The 18,772-nt window shown below is 43.4% G+C and overlaps 1 protein-coding gene across 12 annotated transcripts in view; it reads left to right on the top strand.

Moving 5' to 3' along the window:
- STXBP4 (syntaxin binding protein 4) overlaps positions 1-18,772 on the top strand; it is a 219,686-nt gene that overhangs the window by 92,753 nt on the left and 108,161 nt on the right. For all 12 annotated transcript variants that reach the window (XM_053288566.1, XM_053288560.1, XM_053288570.1 and 9 more), the window contains one exon: positions 5,354-5,530. In XM_053288566.1, coding sequence (XP_053144541.1) covers positions 5,354-5,530 — 177 coding nt within the window. The remainder of the gene's footprint in view (positions 1-5,353; positions 5,531-18,772) is intronic.

Raw genomic sequence — 18,772 nt, 5'->3', positions numbered from 1 at the left:
GTGAACTGCTGGCCTAGACTCTCCTCCAGAACAATACAAAAAGTCCAAGTTGCATTTGTAGGCTGCTACTATTCTTTCACTAGGATTGGTGGCTGAGAACTATCTAAGCTTCCTATTGACTAGTGCGGGGTCCTGGAACACCCTAATTTCTATACTTTAAAAAAATCAGTAAATTTAGAATTCTGGGGGGTAAGTGCCCATTCTTTCCCCCAGTCCATGGCTGCTCCCAGTCTGACAAGAAACTCACCTGCAGCATCTTCCCAGTCTACATCTACTCATTTAAGACTCAGGAAAGCTACGCTAGGGATATGCTTGAAATGCAATCCAGCTTCTGAATGGTGGCACAATCCCTTTAAAACTGAGGGCTTCTACATCCCTTATAACACGGAAGAGAGCCAGTCCCTCCCTGCTCCTCCTCCACTCAGCGCCATTACCGTACTCACCTGGCTCCCCCCAGCTATCGGCGTGCACCAGCAGCACTCTCCCCCAGTTGCCTCCGCATGCCGGTGCCACACAGAGGCAGCTGGGGGAGAGTGCTGGTGGCGCGCACTGATACCTGGGAGAGAGCTCCACATGCACGGCGAGTGGAGGAGAAGCAGGGATGGGCCTGCTCTCCTCCATGTTATAGGGGCTGTGGAAGTTCTGTTTTAAAAGGATTGTGCAGCGATTCAGAAGCCAAAACGCTTTTTGGCACATCCTTAAGCTACACTTCACCTTTTTGGATGCTTGCCGGGCCAGTTCAAACAGCTCAGCAGCCCTCAGCACATATCAAGAGGGCTGGAACATGCTGAGAGTACGCCCACCCTGACATCACTGAAGGACATCCCAACATGCTGTTGGGGCATCCAGTTGCATGAGAGGGGCAATAATCTGAATTGCCCCTCTACATGGGCCCCAAACTACTATTTAAACAGGATTTAATTCAGACTATCTTTTAAATTTATTGTTCGATTTATAAACCACCTAATAAAACTTCTCTAGGCAGTTTACATAAAATTTTAAAAATTCAAAATCTAAAAAAGACCATCATCCCTCTCATATGATTGCAGGAATTCCCAATAGCTTGTCAGGCTGGCTGCTCTCTGAGAGCTGCTAGGCTGCTGTCATCTGAACTGGCCCTTTTTTAAAAAAAAAATTGGAATCAAGTTCATTTAAGAACTAGGTGAATGCGATTTTTATTTTTTATTTTCCCCAGGCAAATAAGCATAATTAAGTTCTACTTACAAGATACATAAAGAAATATTCAGATTGTATAGATCACATTTTTTAGACTATATAATCTAACTAGTTATTTTAGGCCCGTTAAATTAACGGGCGCTAGGAGAGTTGTGCGCTCCGGGGGCCCTGCCGCCATTCCCCCTCACCCTGCCGCCAGCCTCAATGCCGCGGCCGGTGTCCCCGGCCGGGCAAGGGCCCCCCGCCACCGCCGTCCTCCCCTTTCCGGCTTCCCCCGCTGCCTCCTCACCCCGTGTGGCCCGCCGCTCTCCTCAACTTGGCCGCCGTGTCTCTGCGGCCGTATCTTCCTCCGTTCCCCCCTCTGCCCTCCCAGTCCCCTCGCAGCCACCTCTGCCCTCCTGGTCCCCCCGCTGCCGCCTCTGCCCTCCCCGTAGCCCGTTCTTCGACCACCGCTTTCTTCAACATGGCCGGCGTGTCTCTGTGGCCGTATCTTTCTCAGACGTTCTGGGCATGCGCTCCGCGCATGCCCAGAACGGCCAAGAAAAACACGGGCAGAGAGACACGGGATCACACCTAAGCCTTTTATTATAGAGGATTAGAATAACTTTGTTGTACAAGAAAGCACCTTCAGTAATGTTCTGTCCTTGGAACTGGAAGGTTGTACAGAATAATTTCAAAATTGCACAGGAAGATTACCTGTAAAGCAAATGGATTGTGGTACATAAAGTAATTCAAGACCATTTCATTTTGCCATTTCATCTTTCAGCTTACCGTAAATAGTCATAACTGTTCTGTCAAACTAGAAAGGCACATGAAATAGTGCTTCCAAAGGATATGTAATTCTGGGATTCCTGTTTGTTTTGTTCCCATTCATAGTAAAGTTAGTTTATTTTTTTACATTTTTAGGATTTTTAGAAATGCCTTTTATCAGAGTGTGAGGAATGTCAGAATTCAGTTCTGAACTTCAGTTCTGCTTATTTAAAAGTGAATCTCACAATACATACATTGTAACAATGTAATAAGTTCCTAATAATAAAAAGGAATGTAGATCTTCATGTAAGGTAACATCACATTTTTGTCTCAGACCAAGGGAACCAAGTATTCCATACATTAAAGAGCACTAGATGGAGCCCCAATAAAGAGACCTCCAGATTCTATCCAAAGACAAAAACAGAATATACAGTAATTTAATAGATTTTGTCACTGTTGAGTAATTAGTATTCAGCATTTGGTTGTTACAGAATGTACGCCTGCTTGATCCTCAGAGCATAATGAACACACATGATCTCTGGTTATAAGAGACTCTGAGTACTTTAAAAATATCTCATTTCAAGCCGACCATCTTATCCTTTATCTCCGAGTTCCTCATTGTAAGGTTTGAGGGCCAGTGGCAGCCCCCATTAACCTGAAGAGCAGCCCCCCTGACTAATTGCTTATTGGGCCTGTGTGAAGCTTTGGCTGAAGCTGCAGAGTCACCCGGGCATCAAACAGAGACGACCATTCTTGCTGTGCAGTGCTGCCCAGTGCTGGGGTGTTGGTGGTTTTTCTTTAAGGGCTACAGAGCCCCCTTGAGCCCCTGCACTATATTGGAAGGTGTGCATAGAGTGCTTCTCAGCACATTCCCCATAATGCTCTGTCTCTCTCAAGGGGCTGCCCCAGCACTGCGAAAAGTATAGTACTGTGTGGTGGTCAGCACAAATGGTTTTCACACTGAAGGTTTTTTGCCAAAATGGCCACCGCTTCAAAAATAGTGATGATCCCTGCTTTATTTTGTTGTTCATTCCAAAATATCTCTCAAAGATATTTGTTTCTTTAATAAGACGAGTTTCACATAAGTAGCTGTTGGATAGGCAGGATATATTGTAGTTGTATGTCTTGGTTTCAACCCAGCACAGTTAAATTCTGCATTTAAATCCTGTTGGCTTCAATGAAGTTTCAGCATGCTGGTCTGTATGTTGCACTGAACCCATTATCTGTGTTTTCTTTCTCCCTTTAAAAAAAAATCAAATCTATTTTGTCAGCTGTCCTCCACCCAAGAATGTAGCGTAGGATAGAAATTTAAGATTAAAATACTGCATGCTTTTGAAGTTTGCCACACTCTGTAGAAGCTTGAAAACTCTGTACTAATTGCAGTTTTCAGATCCTAAGTAAATGGAACCAGAATGCAATTAATTAATTCGTATGATATTCAAACCATCCATTCAAACCATAGGCTTTAGTCACAACAAAACAAAAAGCACTCATCATTTTAATGGCTTTGTCAATTGGCTCCACTGACAATCATATAATTTATTTTATTTTATAAATATGTTCCATATTTTCCAAGAATATAAGATCATCTGGATTTACTGCCTATCCCTTTCAGGCTCACTGTTGGGGAAAGGAAAAAACCCAAAAACCTGTTCCCTTCTGCAGTGCATGTGGAAGGATGAACACATTTGAGAACTGGGCTTTTGGTTCACAAAGCTGTGTGGAATTGCAGGGTGAAAATATATCAATTTGTGCCTTCTGTGTTCAGCTAGAGTTTAGCTGACTGGTTGGGTTGCCAAGAGACCAGGATGAAGTTGTTTTGAGAGGCAGATTAGCCTTTGGTCCAGACATTAGTTATTCCTGAGCTAGATCCCAAATAGAAAGTTTTGGGGTTTTTTCAAAATGTTGTGTTTGCTGTAAAGCAAAATAACTGAAAACCACGAATGAGGTGTAACTTTATCAGGGGAGTCACTTTTATATCTACCTCCAGATAGGCATTTTTAACCATTTGCCAGTTTAGAATGACACGTGTGTCAGGATTAGTGCTTCATAGTTGGGTATTTTCCGCTTTTATACTATGCTAATAACAAATGGCTGGATAATATTTTAAACTAATAGTTCTGAGATAAGATGAAACTGATCTCGATTAGATACCCATTAGAATATAAATTAGTTTACTGCAACTCGCATGCACACATCCTCATCCACACGTACACTCACACAGATTTGTTATAAAATTGTGCACTGACACAGTCCTTAAGATCACATGTGTGTTCAGTGGTCAAGGAACTGAGAAGCTGTGCACATGCCTCTTCATGGAGGAGAGGTCTGTCAACAGCTACTAGTCGGAGAGCTGTAAGCCACCTCCAGCCTCAAAGGCAGGATGCCTCTGAGTCCCAGCTGCAGGGGAGTAACAGCAAGAGAGAGGGCATGCCCTCAACTCTTGCCTGCAGGTTCCCAGTGGCATCTGGTGGGCCACTGTGTGAAACAGGATGCTGGACTAGATGGACCTTGGGCCTGATCCAGCAGGGCTGTTCTTATGTTCTTTTCAGTCTTCAATTCTTGTGTAACTTATCAGCCCAAATGATTTATTCATTCATTCATTCATTCATTTATTTGATTTCTATACCGCCCTTCCATAAATGGCTCAGGGTGGTTTACACAGAGAAATAATAAATAAATAAGATAAGATGGATCCCTGTTCCCAGAGGGCTCACAATCTAAAAGAAACATAAGATAGACACCAGCAACAGTCACTGGAGGTACTGTGCTGGGGGTGGATAGGGCCAGTTACTTTCCCCCTGCTAAATAAAGAGAATCATCAATAAATAGATATAGATCTTTCTCTAAATCTTCTATGTTCTCTCTTCCTGACTCTGCCAAGTATCTTCATTGGGTGAACTCTTGTATTCATTGGATTAACTCTTGTATACCAATATTTAAAGAAGCCTATCCTGTGGGTTTGCTCTTGAATTTCAGATGTCTTTGGATTACACATAATCTTCGACATTGACTCCCAGTATTTTTCAGAATCTCTAAGTATCTCTATTGTTTATATTGAACCCAGTCACCTGAAACACTGTACAAAAGTTTTAAGTTTTATCTTCAGCATCTTTCCAGAGTAAGCATTGTTTTAAATCTGTACTAACTGCTCTTGAATGTCAGAATAAAGATAATGGGATATTTTTCTACACACTGAAAAGATCCACCTCTGCCTCCCCCACCAAATGTTAGCTGGGGCCAGTGTTCCCTCTAACAGAGATTCCCAGATGTTGTTGACTACAGCTCCCAGAATCCCCAGCTGCAGTGGGTTTGGTTTGGGGATTATGGGTGTTGTAGTCAACAACATCTGGGAATCCCTGTTAGAGGGAATATTGGCTGGGACCCAGCAGTACTCTTAAAAAAAATTGTCTTTGGTTCTCTGCAGGAAGCCAAGGCCTCTGTGGAGGAGACAAGAACACTGCGAAGCAGAATCCATCTTGCTGAAGCTGCACAAAAGCAAGCCCATGGAATGGAAATGGACTATGAGGAAGTAATCCGCCTTTTAGAGGTGGAAATCGCCGAGCTAAAGGCTCAGCTTGCGGATCATTGTGGCCAAAATAAAGTAAGCACGACCGTCGTCTCTGGTAGAGTTGCCATGGTTTCCTTGCTGTTGTCATGAATCCTGTTTTTCATTTTTCTTTTGTTTGTTCTCCCAAAGTAGGTCACTGTTTGTCTTGTATTATTCAATAGCTAGAATGATGCATCCTGAAGTAGGGGGGCATTCAGAAGGCTATGAACTTTCCTTTATTCAAATATCTCTTGGTTTGGAAAACACGAACCACAATCTTGTTTGGGTCACTAGCCAATATGGCACAGCTTGAGTACAAATATTACGATCAAACATAATATATTTAAACACAGAATATGTTGGATTTATCTTTAGTTTTCATATTTACCAATATGTCACATAAAAACTCATTATTATTATTGTTTCAAGGTTTCTAAGCACCTTCTCATATGCTGAATCAAAGTTCTAGTCTACTTCCTTTAAGTAAACACAGAGATGGCCCTTTTAAAAAGGCGTTTACTATATTTGGTGGTCTTATTGCTTTTCTGAAAGATATACAAATAATAGGAAAGAGTATAATATATATTCTTGTTTGCTTGTTTATATGCCACTTTTCAACAAAAAAATTCTCTAAGTGGCTTATATAAAACTAGCTGATCCGACGCAGAGCATTTGCGCCCCTAGTTCTCCCTGTCTCTTCATTTCCCTCCCTTCTTCAGCCCCAGTTTGTTCTTCCCCCCTCCCTTCAGCCCCAGTCCGTTCTCCGCCGGCCTGGCCGACACTTTACTTTCCCTCCGACCTGCCGGCAGTGGTTTTTCCTCATGGCCGGCCCGGCTGGCGCTTTTCTTTCCTTCTCCTCCTGCAAGTGGTGATTTTCTTCGCCGGCCTGGCCAGTGCTTTCCTTCCCCGCCCACCTGATGGGCTTCCGGCTCGTTCCCTTCCCGCCACTTTTTCTGATGGCCTGTTGGCCGGCAGACCACCACTACCATTTTCTTCCTTACCACTCATGGCTATCCGGCAGCTCTCCGAACTCTCGCGAGAGCTGCCACGCATGGGATTAGCCACGAGTATGCCTTAGAGAATTAAATATATAGAAGATAAGCCACAAAAAGGCATCTTTTAACGTGGTGGTTCTCTTTATTTAGCAGGGGGAGAGTAACTGGCCCTATCCATCCCCAGCACAGTACCTCCAGTGACTGTTGTTGGTGTCTATCTTATGTTTCTTTTCAGATTGTGAGCCCTTTGGGGGCAGGGATCCATTTTATTTATTTATTATTTCTCTGTGTAAACTGCCCTGAGCTGTGGTCCTGATCCTGAATGGAGCTTCAGGCACATTTGGAGATTCCTTCTGCATGTAGAATCAGGGTTGCTGCTGCTATCACCATTTTCTTACAACTAATAATTTTGGAAATTTGTGGCACACACAGTAGTTGGTTAGCTTGACAGAGGCCTAGAAGTATTATCTGGTTTTTCTTGAGGGGCTTCTTATGTCATACACAGTGGCATCAAAAATAGCGTCCTCGTATTTGAGTTCCCCCTGCCCTCTCCCTGGTAATTTGTGGATAGACTTCCATTGTGTTGGCATCTCTGCCAGTGACAGCCAGTGCTATGGAGCTGGAAGCATGAAAACACACAACAAATAATGTTATGGCATGTATTATTCGAGAGTAGGGAAGAACACAACATGCAGGTGCCATTTCAACACCATCCCTTTGTTGCATATGATGTGTATTTCCAGACTTAAATAAGGAAAGTACACAATACAGCATTATCTAGCACTCTCTGGTTCACCTGAAGAAAGTATTTGATGGTGGAATAAGAAAGTGCCCACTTGTTTTACCATTGTGGTTTTTTTAGTCTCTGAGCACTCACTGGTTTAGGGCTAACTGAGCTCAGAAATAGTAAACCTGAACATGGTTCATATGTAAACAATATTTATTTGGATCTTTACTTAGCCAGATGACTCACAGCTGAATGACTCTTTGCATAGCGGGATGACTCGCAACTGAAGTTGTGAATTGGTTCTGCTGGAAATTAGAGTGAAGTACTAGCTGTGATGGCTCATTCATACATAAAAGTTGCAGCCATCAAATGAGATATACAGGTGTGAATCAGCTATTAGATAGTGAAATCCCAGATGAATCAAATGTGCTCAGAGACAAAACAGGGTCCAACATGCCTTGGGAGGGGCGGTGGGGGGAGTGGATCGGTGGGGGGAGTGGATCCAAGAAACCTTAACAGGACTTACTGTGGCCGGAGGTGCTCTTTAGGGATGTGCATGGAACCAGCACCTGCCGGTCTGAAGGTGGGGGCTGGATAACTTTAAGCGTGGGGGAGGATGCTCTTACGCCTCCCACCGCATTTCCCCCGCTGGAACTTCTGGTCACTTCAGGTCTGAGGAAACAACAGGGCAGCAGGGAGGTACACTGCCTCCCCACCAAACACAGTATCGTACCACACCAAACAGTCCTTAAAGCTATCCACCCCCCAAACCTTTGAACCAGCTCAAACGCCTGTCCACGAAACCAGTTTGGCACTCCTAGAATGGAGTGCCAAACAGTTCCGTGCACATCCCTAGTGCTCTTAGCCACGGACCTTGAGGATCTGGTCCATGGTCTCCTGTCTTCGGGGGGGGGGGGAGGGGGGCTCCAAATGTTCTGGGGGCCTCCCCAGTTCTGGCAGGCTTTATTTTATTTTTTTAAAGGAAGGGGGTCCTTGCAGGGGTGGGCGGTGGTGATTCTGAAGCCCTTCAGGTCCGGGCTCCAAAATGACCTAGGTTCGCCACTTACTGTGGCCTCCCCAAGACTATATTTACGTGTATACAAATGAGCTTCCTAAATGCAGCTGGTGACATAGAATGTTTAGTGTGTATTTGATTTAGCAGAACAAAGTCTTTAATTACTTTTTAAGTTCAGTCCAAGTCTAACATCTGTTTTCATGCTATGATTATGATCACATGTTTTTCAGTTTCACGCCCGGATTAAATTATGGTTCTGACAAATAGATACTTTGCTTGTGATTAACAATCCAGAAGTGACAGTTTTGTTCTCCATTCCTCAATCATAAGTAGGAAGGTTTATGGCAGCATGCAAAATTATGAATTGTGACCATAGTGAATAATTCATATGGAGTGTTCACCACAAACGCATGCAAGAAAAAGTCTGCTGGCAATAGAATTCCGTGACTGTGAGCCTTGAGGTATTGAAGATATATTAGGAAAGCATTTTAGGTAGTGTTACTCAAACATACAGGACTTGGTCATTCCAGTTTTAGTGCATAAAAGGAAATGGAGGTGTTTTGAAAGCTTGCTCCATGGAAAGAATGATGACAATGGGGGATGATGATGTGTAGGATGATGATCGTGTAGATAATGGAAACCTGACTCGGGCTAAATTTTAAGGACAATAATCGATGGGTATAGATCAAGCCATCACATTTGTTGTAAAGTGCTGACATTTGGATTTTCTAATGTCTTAACCCAACTTGTTTCTAAAAGGTTTTGATGAAAGTGACTGCAAGAGTATTAGAGGGGTGTGTGTGTGTGTGTGTGTGTGTGTAGATGGAGTGCATAATCATTGTGGCATTATGTTATGGAAAGAGATAGATTTTAGATTGTGGGCGCTTTTAAGATGGGGAAATATCTTGTTTATTGTTTGTTTTTTCTATGTAAACTACTTTGTTTGAGCACTTTGTTGAAAAGCAGTGCATAATTACTCGTAGTAGTAGATATCCTTACGGAGATATCCCTCTCCATAAGGATACAGCTTTGAACTGTCCCTCTTAAATTATGCAACCTATCTGTTTACATAAAACAGTATTAGGGTTTTGGGTGTGCATGTGTGTGTCTTTAAAGTACTGGGCACAGGAAAGAGCCATGCTCCATTTTTGCCTTCTGATAAGATCTTAGGGACAGGGTGGCAGGGAATAATCTGTGGTGAGAAAAATAGCAGTAGCATATTACATAGAAATCATTTCCTAGGTAGGCTTAGAATATCCTTTGGGGGAAATTGAAAGCTTTCTGATCAAGCATACTTACTGCCATGAGAACATCAGTCAATCTGCCAAAGAAAACAACTGATTGTACATGCATGTATATTCCCTGACTTTCAGTGAATAAATATTTTTAGTGTCTTTTCCTAGTATATCTCAGTGAAAATTTAAGCTTCAGCTATGGTGTTTGCAGTTAGAGGTGGAGCCATCCAGAGGGAGGCACAACAGTTGCCACGGGTGATGATGCACTCGATCTACACACACACACACACACACGCACCCCAGTGCATAACTTTATATCCACTTCATGATAAGAACATAAGAACAGCCCTGCTGGATCAGCCCCAAGGCCTATCTAGTCCAGCATTCTGTTTCACACAGTGTCCTACCTCTTGCTGAGAAGCCCACAGCAAGAGGTGAGGGCATGCCCTCTCCTACTGTTTCTCCCCTGCAACTGGTATTTATGGGCATCTTGCCTCTGAGACTGGAGGTGGCCTATAGCCATCAGACTTCTAGCCACTGATAGATTTGTTCTCCATGAATGTCTAAGCCCTTTTTAAAGCCATCCAAGCTAGTAGCCATCACTAATCCCATGGCAGAGAATTCCATAGATTGAATAAACACTGTATGAAAAAGTACTTCCTTTTGTTGGTCCTAAATTTATGTTATCAAACTCCTGTTCACAAATCTCCGGGTTGCAAAGCTCCCTTGGTCTGAGCCACTTCAGGAATGTGGCCCCTTCCCACAAGCACTTACCAGCAGCTAATGCCTACCCACCGTCTCTCCAGGCACAAGAGAACCTGAAACTGCCATATCAAAAATAAGCCCCTAGCCAGCCAGAAATCAAAACCTGGAAAAGACTAGCCTGAAGCAACTTGCCTTGTTCTTTCCCCCTTGTTTTCTTGTTGATTTGTGCATTTGCTTGCTTGCTTGCTGTCTTTTTTAGGAAAGAAAACAAAAGTTTGCTGCCTCTCCTGGCCTTGTCTTCTCAAGAGCTGCTTCCAGACTGGTCACCAGGCTGGAGGATTAGATCCTGCTTTTTCCATCCCCTCAGTGCTGAGAGTCACAGCTGCAATCCTAAACACAATTACTATGGAATAAGCCCCACTGAACACATAGACTTGCCATGAATGTTCCTAATAGGGAGAATAAGACTTATTTTCCACCCTGAAGCTATAGATTAAAAATAAATGCCTTTGGTGAGTTTTTCCTTTACTTGGAAAGACAGTATTTATTTAGGAAGAATGTCTGAAAATCTCTGCACTAGATAAGCTCCAGTTATTTCATCATTTTAATTCTTTTTATTTGGCCTGCTACTAAAGTGCCCATCACTACAAGAGACTATTTATTTTTGTCCACAGATATCAGTGGAAACCACTCACTTAATTGGACAAAGTAGAGCAGGGCTGCTCAACTTTCTTTCTTTCTCCAGATGTTGGACTACAACTCCCATAATCCCTGGCTATTGGCCACTGTGGCTGGGGATTATGGGAGTTGTAGTCCAAAAACAGCTGGGGGAGCAAAGTTCATCAGGCCTGAAGTAGAACTACTCTGATCTAAGTCACACTTAAGTCACACTTGGAAGTGGGGTCTAAGGACAGTTTTGCCATCACTGGAACTGTGTCCCTGATAGTAGATATAACTAGATATATTATGGAGGCAAACTTGACACACAGGCATGCTGCTTGTAGTAGCAGGTCCATGTAACATGTAGTTTTTCCTTCCCTGAAATGTATTTCTTGCAGGACAATCCTCAGCCACACTTCTCTACTTTAGACCATCACTTCTTCCTCCTCTTCCAAAAGTGCTGCTGGTCTACATAATAAATGATCCACTAAATTATCCCGTTTTTAAAAATTATGGTAGGAGGTACAGATCTTTACACCTTTGAATGTTTTTTTTTTTAAATTACAGGCACATTTTGCTTTTATTCTCCATATATATCAAGACTTTATCAATGAAGCCACCCTCCATGGGAATTTTTTTCTGTCTTTTTAGGGAAAGTCAACACAATACAGGAGTTATTAAAGGTGACTCATTCTCCCACAACCCATGCTAATTTTAGTCAGAGAACTCTTCTCAAGAGTTCCAGCCCTGCAAGCATTCCATGAATATTTCTGTGTTCTATACTGTTCAGCTCCATCTTTCCTCAGCCCCCACTGTATCAGAGGTATGTCCATTGTAGAGTGACTTTCAACATAATGGTCTGGTTTATAAATGATCAGCCCCCATGCAATTTTCTTGGGAGCAAGTGAGGCTGCCACTATGTTTGAGTAGAAGTGGCATGTGTTTGAAACTAGGAAGACAACCAGAATGTTTCTATCTAGCTCCATCAGGCAAAAGTCTCTGAGTTGCTAATAGTGTTCCACATGTTCCACAGCAGTACAAGGGCAGAGGAAGGGCTGCATGCTCACAGAGAGGCTGGGGAGCAGCTGTGGCAAAGATTTCTTCCATAGCTGAGTGTGTGCAGAGTAAGAGGGGAAGTGATTTTGGTTTCTTTCCCTTCCCTGCAAAAGCCCTTTTTGCTTCTCGAAATATGTCCCTTAGGACTGTGCAACCCTCAAGGACATATTTCAGGAAGCAGAAGGGCTTTTGCAGGGAAGGGAGAAAGTGTTCTATATCAATCACCTATACAATTTCTGTTGATGTCAAGACAATATCCAATTGGATAGCCTCAGGGTTAATACCATCAAATCCTGGGGCCTTACCAGTTTTCATTTCACCTATTAATTTTTCCACCTCCAGTACCATAACTGGTGACCATCCCGGAACAGAGCTAAAGTCCAACTTCCCAGAAGCTGAAGGGAACTTCCCAAGATTATAAAGATTACTAAAATGTGTCACCCAATCATTCATCGGTACTGCACAGCTGGCATTAAGAGAGTGGGTGCGCCACTGTGCATTCACTAAGCACCAAAACTTAGAGTCATTGGCACCTTTAGCTGCCTCAAAGAGGTCCTTCCACAGAGATCTTAGGGCCAGTGCTTTCTTTTCCTTTAGAAGGCCTTTATACTTCCTCTTCTCAGCCAGCAGGTTGGCCTTTGATGTCATCCTAGGATCCTGCTGAGCAGCTCTAAAAGCTGCAACCAGGTCCTTTCTAGCCACTCGGCAATCGTGGTCGAATCACTCTCTGGACCTGGGTTTAAGAGAGGAGCTCCCTAAGCTGCCCTGACTAAAATGCTCCTGGATACGTTGTATCAGATGGTGATAATTATCTAAAACTCCAGTGCCTCCAGCTTAATCTAAAAGCTTTTCCCGGCTACACCTCATCTCCTTTGAATTTAATAGGATATGAGTCGAAGCAGCCCATCTAGAGTTCCAGTTCACCCGAATCCTGCCCAGAGTTGGAGTACAATTGGTGCGGGAAAACTCTCAAGATTGAATGCTCCTAGAAGGGATCTTAATCCTTAACAAAACAGGAAAATGATCACTGTCGGGGTATGGAAGCACTGATAACTGCTCCACATATGGTACCAAATCACGGGAAGAAAGCCAATAGTCAATGGTGGAGAGACCCCGGCCTGCCCAAAAAGTAAATTCTGCAGGACGATCGCCAGGGACTGCACCGTTCAAAATGTTTAAATCAAAGCAGGTTGCCAGCTGGACAAGGCATAGACCGGCCAGGTTACAAACCCTATCCTTAGCAAGTCGTAGGGGAAGCATAGATGGCCCACATTCCTCTGGCTGGACCTGCTTAAAATAATGATACAACGTAATGTCATCTTGGCCCAGCCTAGCATTAAAACCACCTCCCAAAAGTAAGGAGGCCCTGGGATACATTTCAGCGCAAGCCTCTATGTACATATGCAGGTTATGCCAGATAGATCTTATATATGAGTATCTCTGCTGAGAGGGAGAGTAAACATTGAATAGCAATATCTGAAAAGGCCCAAACTGCAGGAGAACCGCCAACGCCCAAGGGACAGGAGAGGTTAGGGGGGTCAGTGTAACATGTAAGGAGGAGGCTACCAGAACTGCCAAACCTTTCACCCATCCCCCTTTTACACTCGGGGTGGCTGGATTACAAACTGCCCGAAAACCTTCCAGAACAATATCACCCATTGTCCAGGTCTCCTGTAAGAGGAGGATATCCAAACTGGAGATGAATTGGACCACAGCGCTGTCATCTGACTTAGAAAGCCAGCCAGCGACATTCCACGTGCAGCAAAGTAGTTCTCGAAAATCCAGTCACTGTCAATGGCTGAAGGGGGGTACATCCTCTGGAAAAGAAACCAGCCTTGAATCGTTGTTAACAAGGAGACTGGCTGCTGAGGTAAAGTGGGGGTCTGTCAAAAAACCCTAGAGATTGTTAGATTGGATTTGGTTATTCTCCATAAGCGCCAGCCTGGTAAGAGCAACTATATTCTGATCAACAACCAGGGCCCCTCCGTTCAGCCGGTTATTTGAGGGGGGTTGCTTACCCCCACCTGACCTAGGGTTCAGGGGGATATCGCTTCAACTGAGACCGAAGACAGTGTGCACTAGTGGGGAGGTCTTCCACTACTCCCGGTTTAATCACCTTTGTTGATGACACCCCGTCATATACCTACTCCCTATCACCTCCATACACAATCCCGATGAAGCAGCACCCTGTCCTCTAGCACAAGGGATTCCCGGGAAGCAAGAATAGGCAGGAGAGCAAGTGTGCATCCCAGCATCATCCGAGACCACTGAGCAAGGGATTCACGGGAAGCAAGAAGAGGCAGGAAAGCGAGTGTGCATCCCAGCATCATCCGAGACCACTGAACACACGGAGGCACACTCAGCGTAGGATAGTGTGATCCACAGGGGGTCCTCTGACATCACAGGCGACTGCCCTGAGTCCCCAGGGGGTTGGCAGACCGCAGCCCCTCCTCCGCACAACAAGCTGGAATCTAAGCTAAATCGAGAATAACTTTCTCCATGGTCAGGTACGTCCTTCTGCCCTGTAGAAGAGAGCATCACATTCACCTGCGAACACTGAGCCAGCGACCGAGTGACCCAGGTAGAATCAGTCCAGGGTATCTGGCGCTGCACAAAACTTCCAACCTCCTCACCAAGAGACCCATCTTTGATAGGAGAATAAGGGCAACGGCCACCGCATGGGGGAGATTTCATAGACTTAGCCCTCCAGAGACTCATGCCCCTCTTAATCCGTCGCAGATATCTATCCGCCGGAGATTCAGCTGAGTAACTAGAGAAGACCCTCTTAGGATAAATACTCCACCTGCTCAAAAGGCACCTCATTCTGACCAGTGAAGCTGGGACTAGTTTATGTTCAAAAATTAACAGCAGTCTCAGAACATATGGGTCTCCTGAAGACCGCTTCTTAAAAGCCTTTAGATCCTCAAAAGCCAATAGCTGAGCTAGAGACTTTTTAATAGCAGAGATAGTGCCCCAGCGATGCTGATTGTACTGCTTAAGCAGGATGGTGAGATCACATTGACAAGGGAATAATTGAAGTCCCCCCTCTTGAACTAAGCTTAAAACAAAGTCATTTGAAGAAGGGTTGGAGGGGTTAAGATCCGCCAAGTCCATCTGCATGGTTTGAGTGCTGGCTTCCCGAATACCTGCGGGGGGGGGGCAGTTTTATTACAAAAGCTGTTCTGGAGAATGGTAACCCATTCAAGTATATCCTCTAATTTCATCAAACTAGTAGAGGACTTCTGAAGTAGATGGATTAAAGTTTCCGATAATAAAGCCAAAGTTTTCACACTCAAGTTTGGCTCTGCTGCCACATCTTTCGAAAAAGAGGTCCTGGAATGAAGGCCAGCATTAGAACATGTATCAATATACACGGAGGAGGCCGCTTCTGGCTGAGGAGAGTTATCGACAGTCACACCGCTTTGCCTGGGAGAAGGAGAGGGGTGGATGCCAAGTGTATAGGAATCTAAAAAACTCTCTACAGAGCAACCTCGGTCGATTGAGCAAACTTCAGCTTCCTCTATGGTAGAAACATTAGGCTCAGGATCTTCAAAACACCCCTTGAACTCATTTCTCTATCCATATTGGGGGAGGTAAGAAAACAATCAATCTTGGTCTGGGTGGATCCAGGGGCCAGTTTGGCTTGTACTTTAGAAGGCAGCTTAGCTGGTAATTTAGCTTGTACCTTAGCCAATTTTCTTTTTGGAAGCTTATCCACTGCAGGTCCACCATCTCCATGAAACCTCCCCCTAAAGCACTTCTTACAGTTCTTACGGTTCTTATCCATGTTATGTCCCGGCATGATGAATTCTCCTGGTGTTGCTTAAACAGACGCCAAGGTGATAAGATAAAGGCCAGCTGTGTAAATTGACTAAATAATAAATAAAACAAGGACTATACGGCCAGCATATAAGCTGCGAACTGCGAGCATTCCTTAGTAGAGATTTGCCAAGTTTGAGATAGGCAACAAAGCAAAACAAGTTAAAAAAACAACAACTCAGGATGCTGTCCTCGCCTCGCCTCTCCTCGGCGTCGACCGGAATGCCCTGAGCTTGACATGCTAGCAGAGGGCCTTTTTTAGAGCAAGACTTGATATGTTTACCTTCAGCGGTGCTCTCAGGGAGGTTTCTGGGGATTCCTAGAGAGGATAGATTATGCCCATGTGGTATGGGGGAAGTCAAATCCATCCAACATGTTATGTTGCGCTGTCCATTATATAGAAATTTAAGATGTTCCTTACCTACTCCTCTTCTGACACCCTTCCCAGGTTGCTCTGGAGATTTTTATGTTTCCTATCTTCTTGCAGATAGAACTTTAGATGTCACCTTTAAGGTGGCTAAATTCTGTTCTATTGTAGTACTGTTGCGGCAGCGAGCTTTTCCTTGATTAATTTTAAAATTTTATTGATCATTTGTTTGTGGATATTCATCTATATATTTAAATATTTCACTTCCTTCTTGTATTTTTCTATGCTATGAGATGTTTTGTTATGTTATGTTATGCTGACCTTGGGTCGCAAATAAAGAACTTTGACTTTGATGTCAAGACATTCAATTAAGAGTTAAGATAGTTGCACTCATGCACTTGCTACTGAAACACTCTATATTCAGTTAATTCCTGCAATTTTGCATTGGCAATTCCTTTAGTTTCAATGGTTAGGGTAAAAATTAATTTGGTATTTTTAAGGACACAAGACAGGTTCTTTTGTGAGTATCAGATGTGGCCTAGAAGCCCATCCACTCCCCTCACAAGAGCAGATGTCCCCATTCTGCTAGCAAAGTATTTTTGCAGATCCTCTAGCCTTCAAGAAGGGTCAATGGTTATGGTACAAAGAACCCTGTTTTGCCACTTTTCTAGTGGGAACCAGGGGCGTAACTAGGGAAAATGGCACCTAGGGCAAGCACTTAAATTGCCACCCACCAACCCCCATCCAAAATCAAGAGAAAATCAAATTGAAAGCCTTGCCAGTACAAATGAATTAAAAAGAGTGGAGGGAGTTTTCCACTACTTCTGAAGCTCTGCAGAAGCGGTTTCCCATCCCTGAATCTGCTATTTGCACTACAACTCCCATCATCTGCTGTCTTTTGCCATTGTGTCTGGGGATAACCCTAACCCCTCCTAACTTGGCAAACAGGCACCTTTTAACGTGGTGATTCTCTTTATTTAACAGGGGGAGAGTAACTGGCCCTGTCCACCCCCAGCACAGTACCTCCAGTGACTGTTGCTGGTGTCTATCTTGTGTTTCTTTTAGATTATGAGCCCTTTGGGGGCCAGGGATCCATCTTATTCATTTACTGTTTCTCGGTGTAAACCACCCTGAGCCATTTTTGGAAGGGTGGTATAGAAATTGAATTAATAATAATAATAATAATTAATAATAATAGTTGTTGTTGTTGTTATAAATTATATAATAAAATGTGATAAAAAATTTATAATAAAAAAGCAGGATGGATGAAAAAGGTCGAAAAATGTAACCAACAAATGCAAGATCTAATAATAACACCAGAATTAATAAGAAAATTAAAAGAAAAGAAAAATTAAAAATTGGACTGCGCCAGGCGACGATGAACTGCATGGCTTTTGGCTTAAACACCTAACAAGCCTTCATAAACAGCTATCAAAACAGTTCAATCACATTTTGCAAGGAGGTGATATTGAACAATGGCTAACAACTGGGAAAACTCATCTCATAATGAAAGACCCAGCAAAAGGTGCAGTTCCAAGTAACTATAGACCGATAACCTGCCTGCCAACCATGTTCAAATTATGAACTGGAATAATAGCAGATGAAGTCATGCAACACTTATTAACTAACAAACAGCTTCCAGTTGAACAGAAAGGAAATTGCCTGAACACCAGAGGCACAAAAGACCAGCTGCTGACTGACAAAATGATTTTAGAAAATTGCAAGAGAAGAAAAACAAATCTAAGTGTTGCATGGATTGACTACAAGAAAGCCTTCGATTCATTGCCTCACACATGGATACTAAAATGTTTAGAAACAACTGGTGTCAGCAAAAACATTCAGATATTTATTTAAAAAGCAATGAGCATGTGGAGTACACAGTTAACAATCAATGGCAAGACACTTGGACAGGTTAGCATTAGAAGAGGCATTTTCCAAGGGGACTCACTATCCCCTCTCTTGTTTGTAATCGCCATGACCCTACTTTCACAAATACTAAACAAAACAGGCCTTGGATACCAAACATCTAAAACATCAAGTAAAATCAACCATCTGATGTACATGGACGATCTGAAGTTGTATGGAAAGTCCCACTCAGAAATCTAATCACTGCTAAACACTGTCTGTATATTCAGTAGTGATATAGCAATGGAGTTTGGACTAGACAAGTGTGCTGCATTAATAATGACCAGAGGGAAAATAAGAAAAACAGAAGGAATAGAACTGCCCAATGGAAGCAAGATCAAGAACTTGGAAGAAAAAGAACCTTACAAATACTTGGGCATTCTCCAGGCTGATAACATTGCACACACTGAAGTGAAAAGAAAAATTGGAAGTGAATACATCAGGAGAGTTAGAAAAATCCTCAAGTCCAAACTCGATGGCGGGAACACCATACAAGCCATAAACACCTGGGCTATACCTGTTATCAGATACACTGCAGGAATAATAGACTGGACCCAGGCAGAGCTAGAGATGCTAGATCGTAAGACCAGGAAAATCATGACCATCAATCATGCTCTGCACCCCCGCAGTGATGCCGATAGGCTATACCTCCCTCGCAGCTCAGGTGGAAGAGGAATGCTGCAAGTCCATCAAACAGTAGAGGAGGAGAAAAGAGGCCTTGAAGAATATATAAGAGACAGTGAAGAAGATGCACTTCAAATGGTCAATAATGCGAAACTATTCAACACCAATGAAACAAAGCAGGCCTACAA

Source organism: Hemicordylus capensis, chromosome 2 (assembly GCF_027244095.1).
Source record: "Hemicordylus capensis ecotype Gifberg chromosome 2, rHemCap1.1.pri, whole genome shotgun sequence".
Taxonomy (NCBI): Eukaryota; Metazoa; Chordata; class Lepidosauria; order Squamata; family Cordylidae; genus Hemicordylus; species Hemicordylus capensis.
The sequence above is the reverse complement of the archived record's forward strand: the minus strand, read 5'-3'. Positions and strand labels throughout refer to the sequence as shown.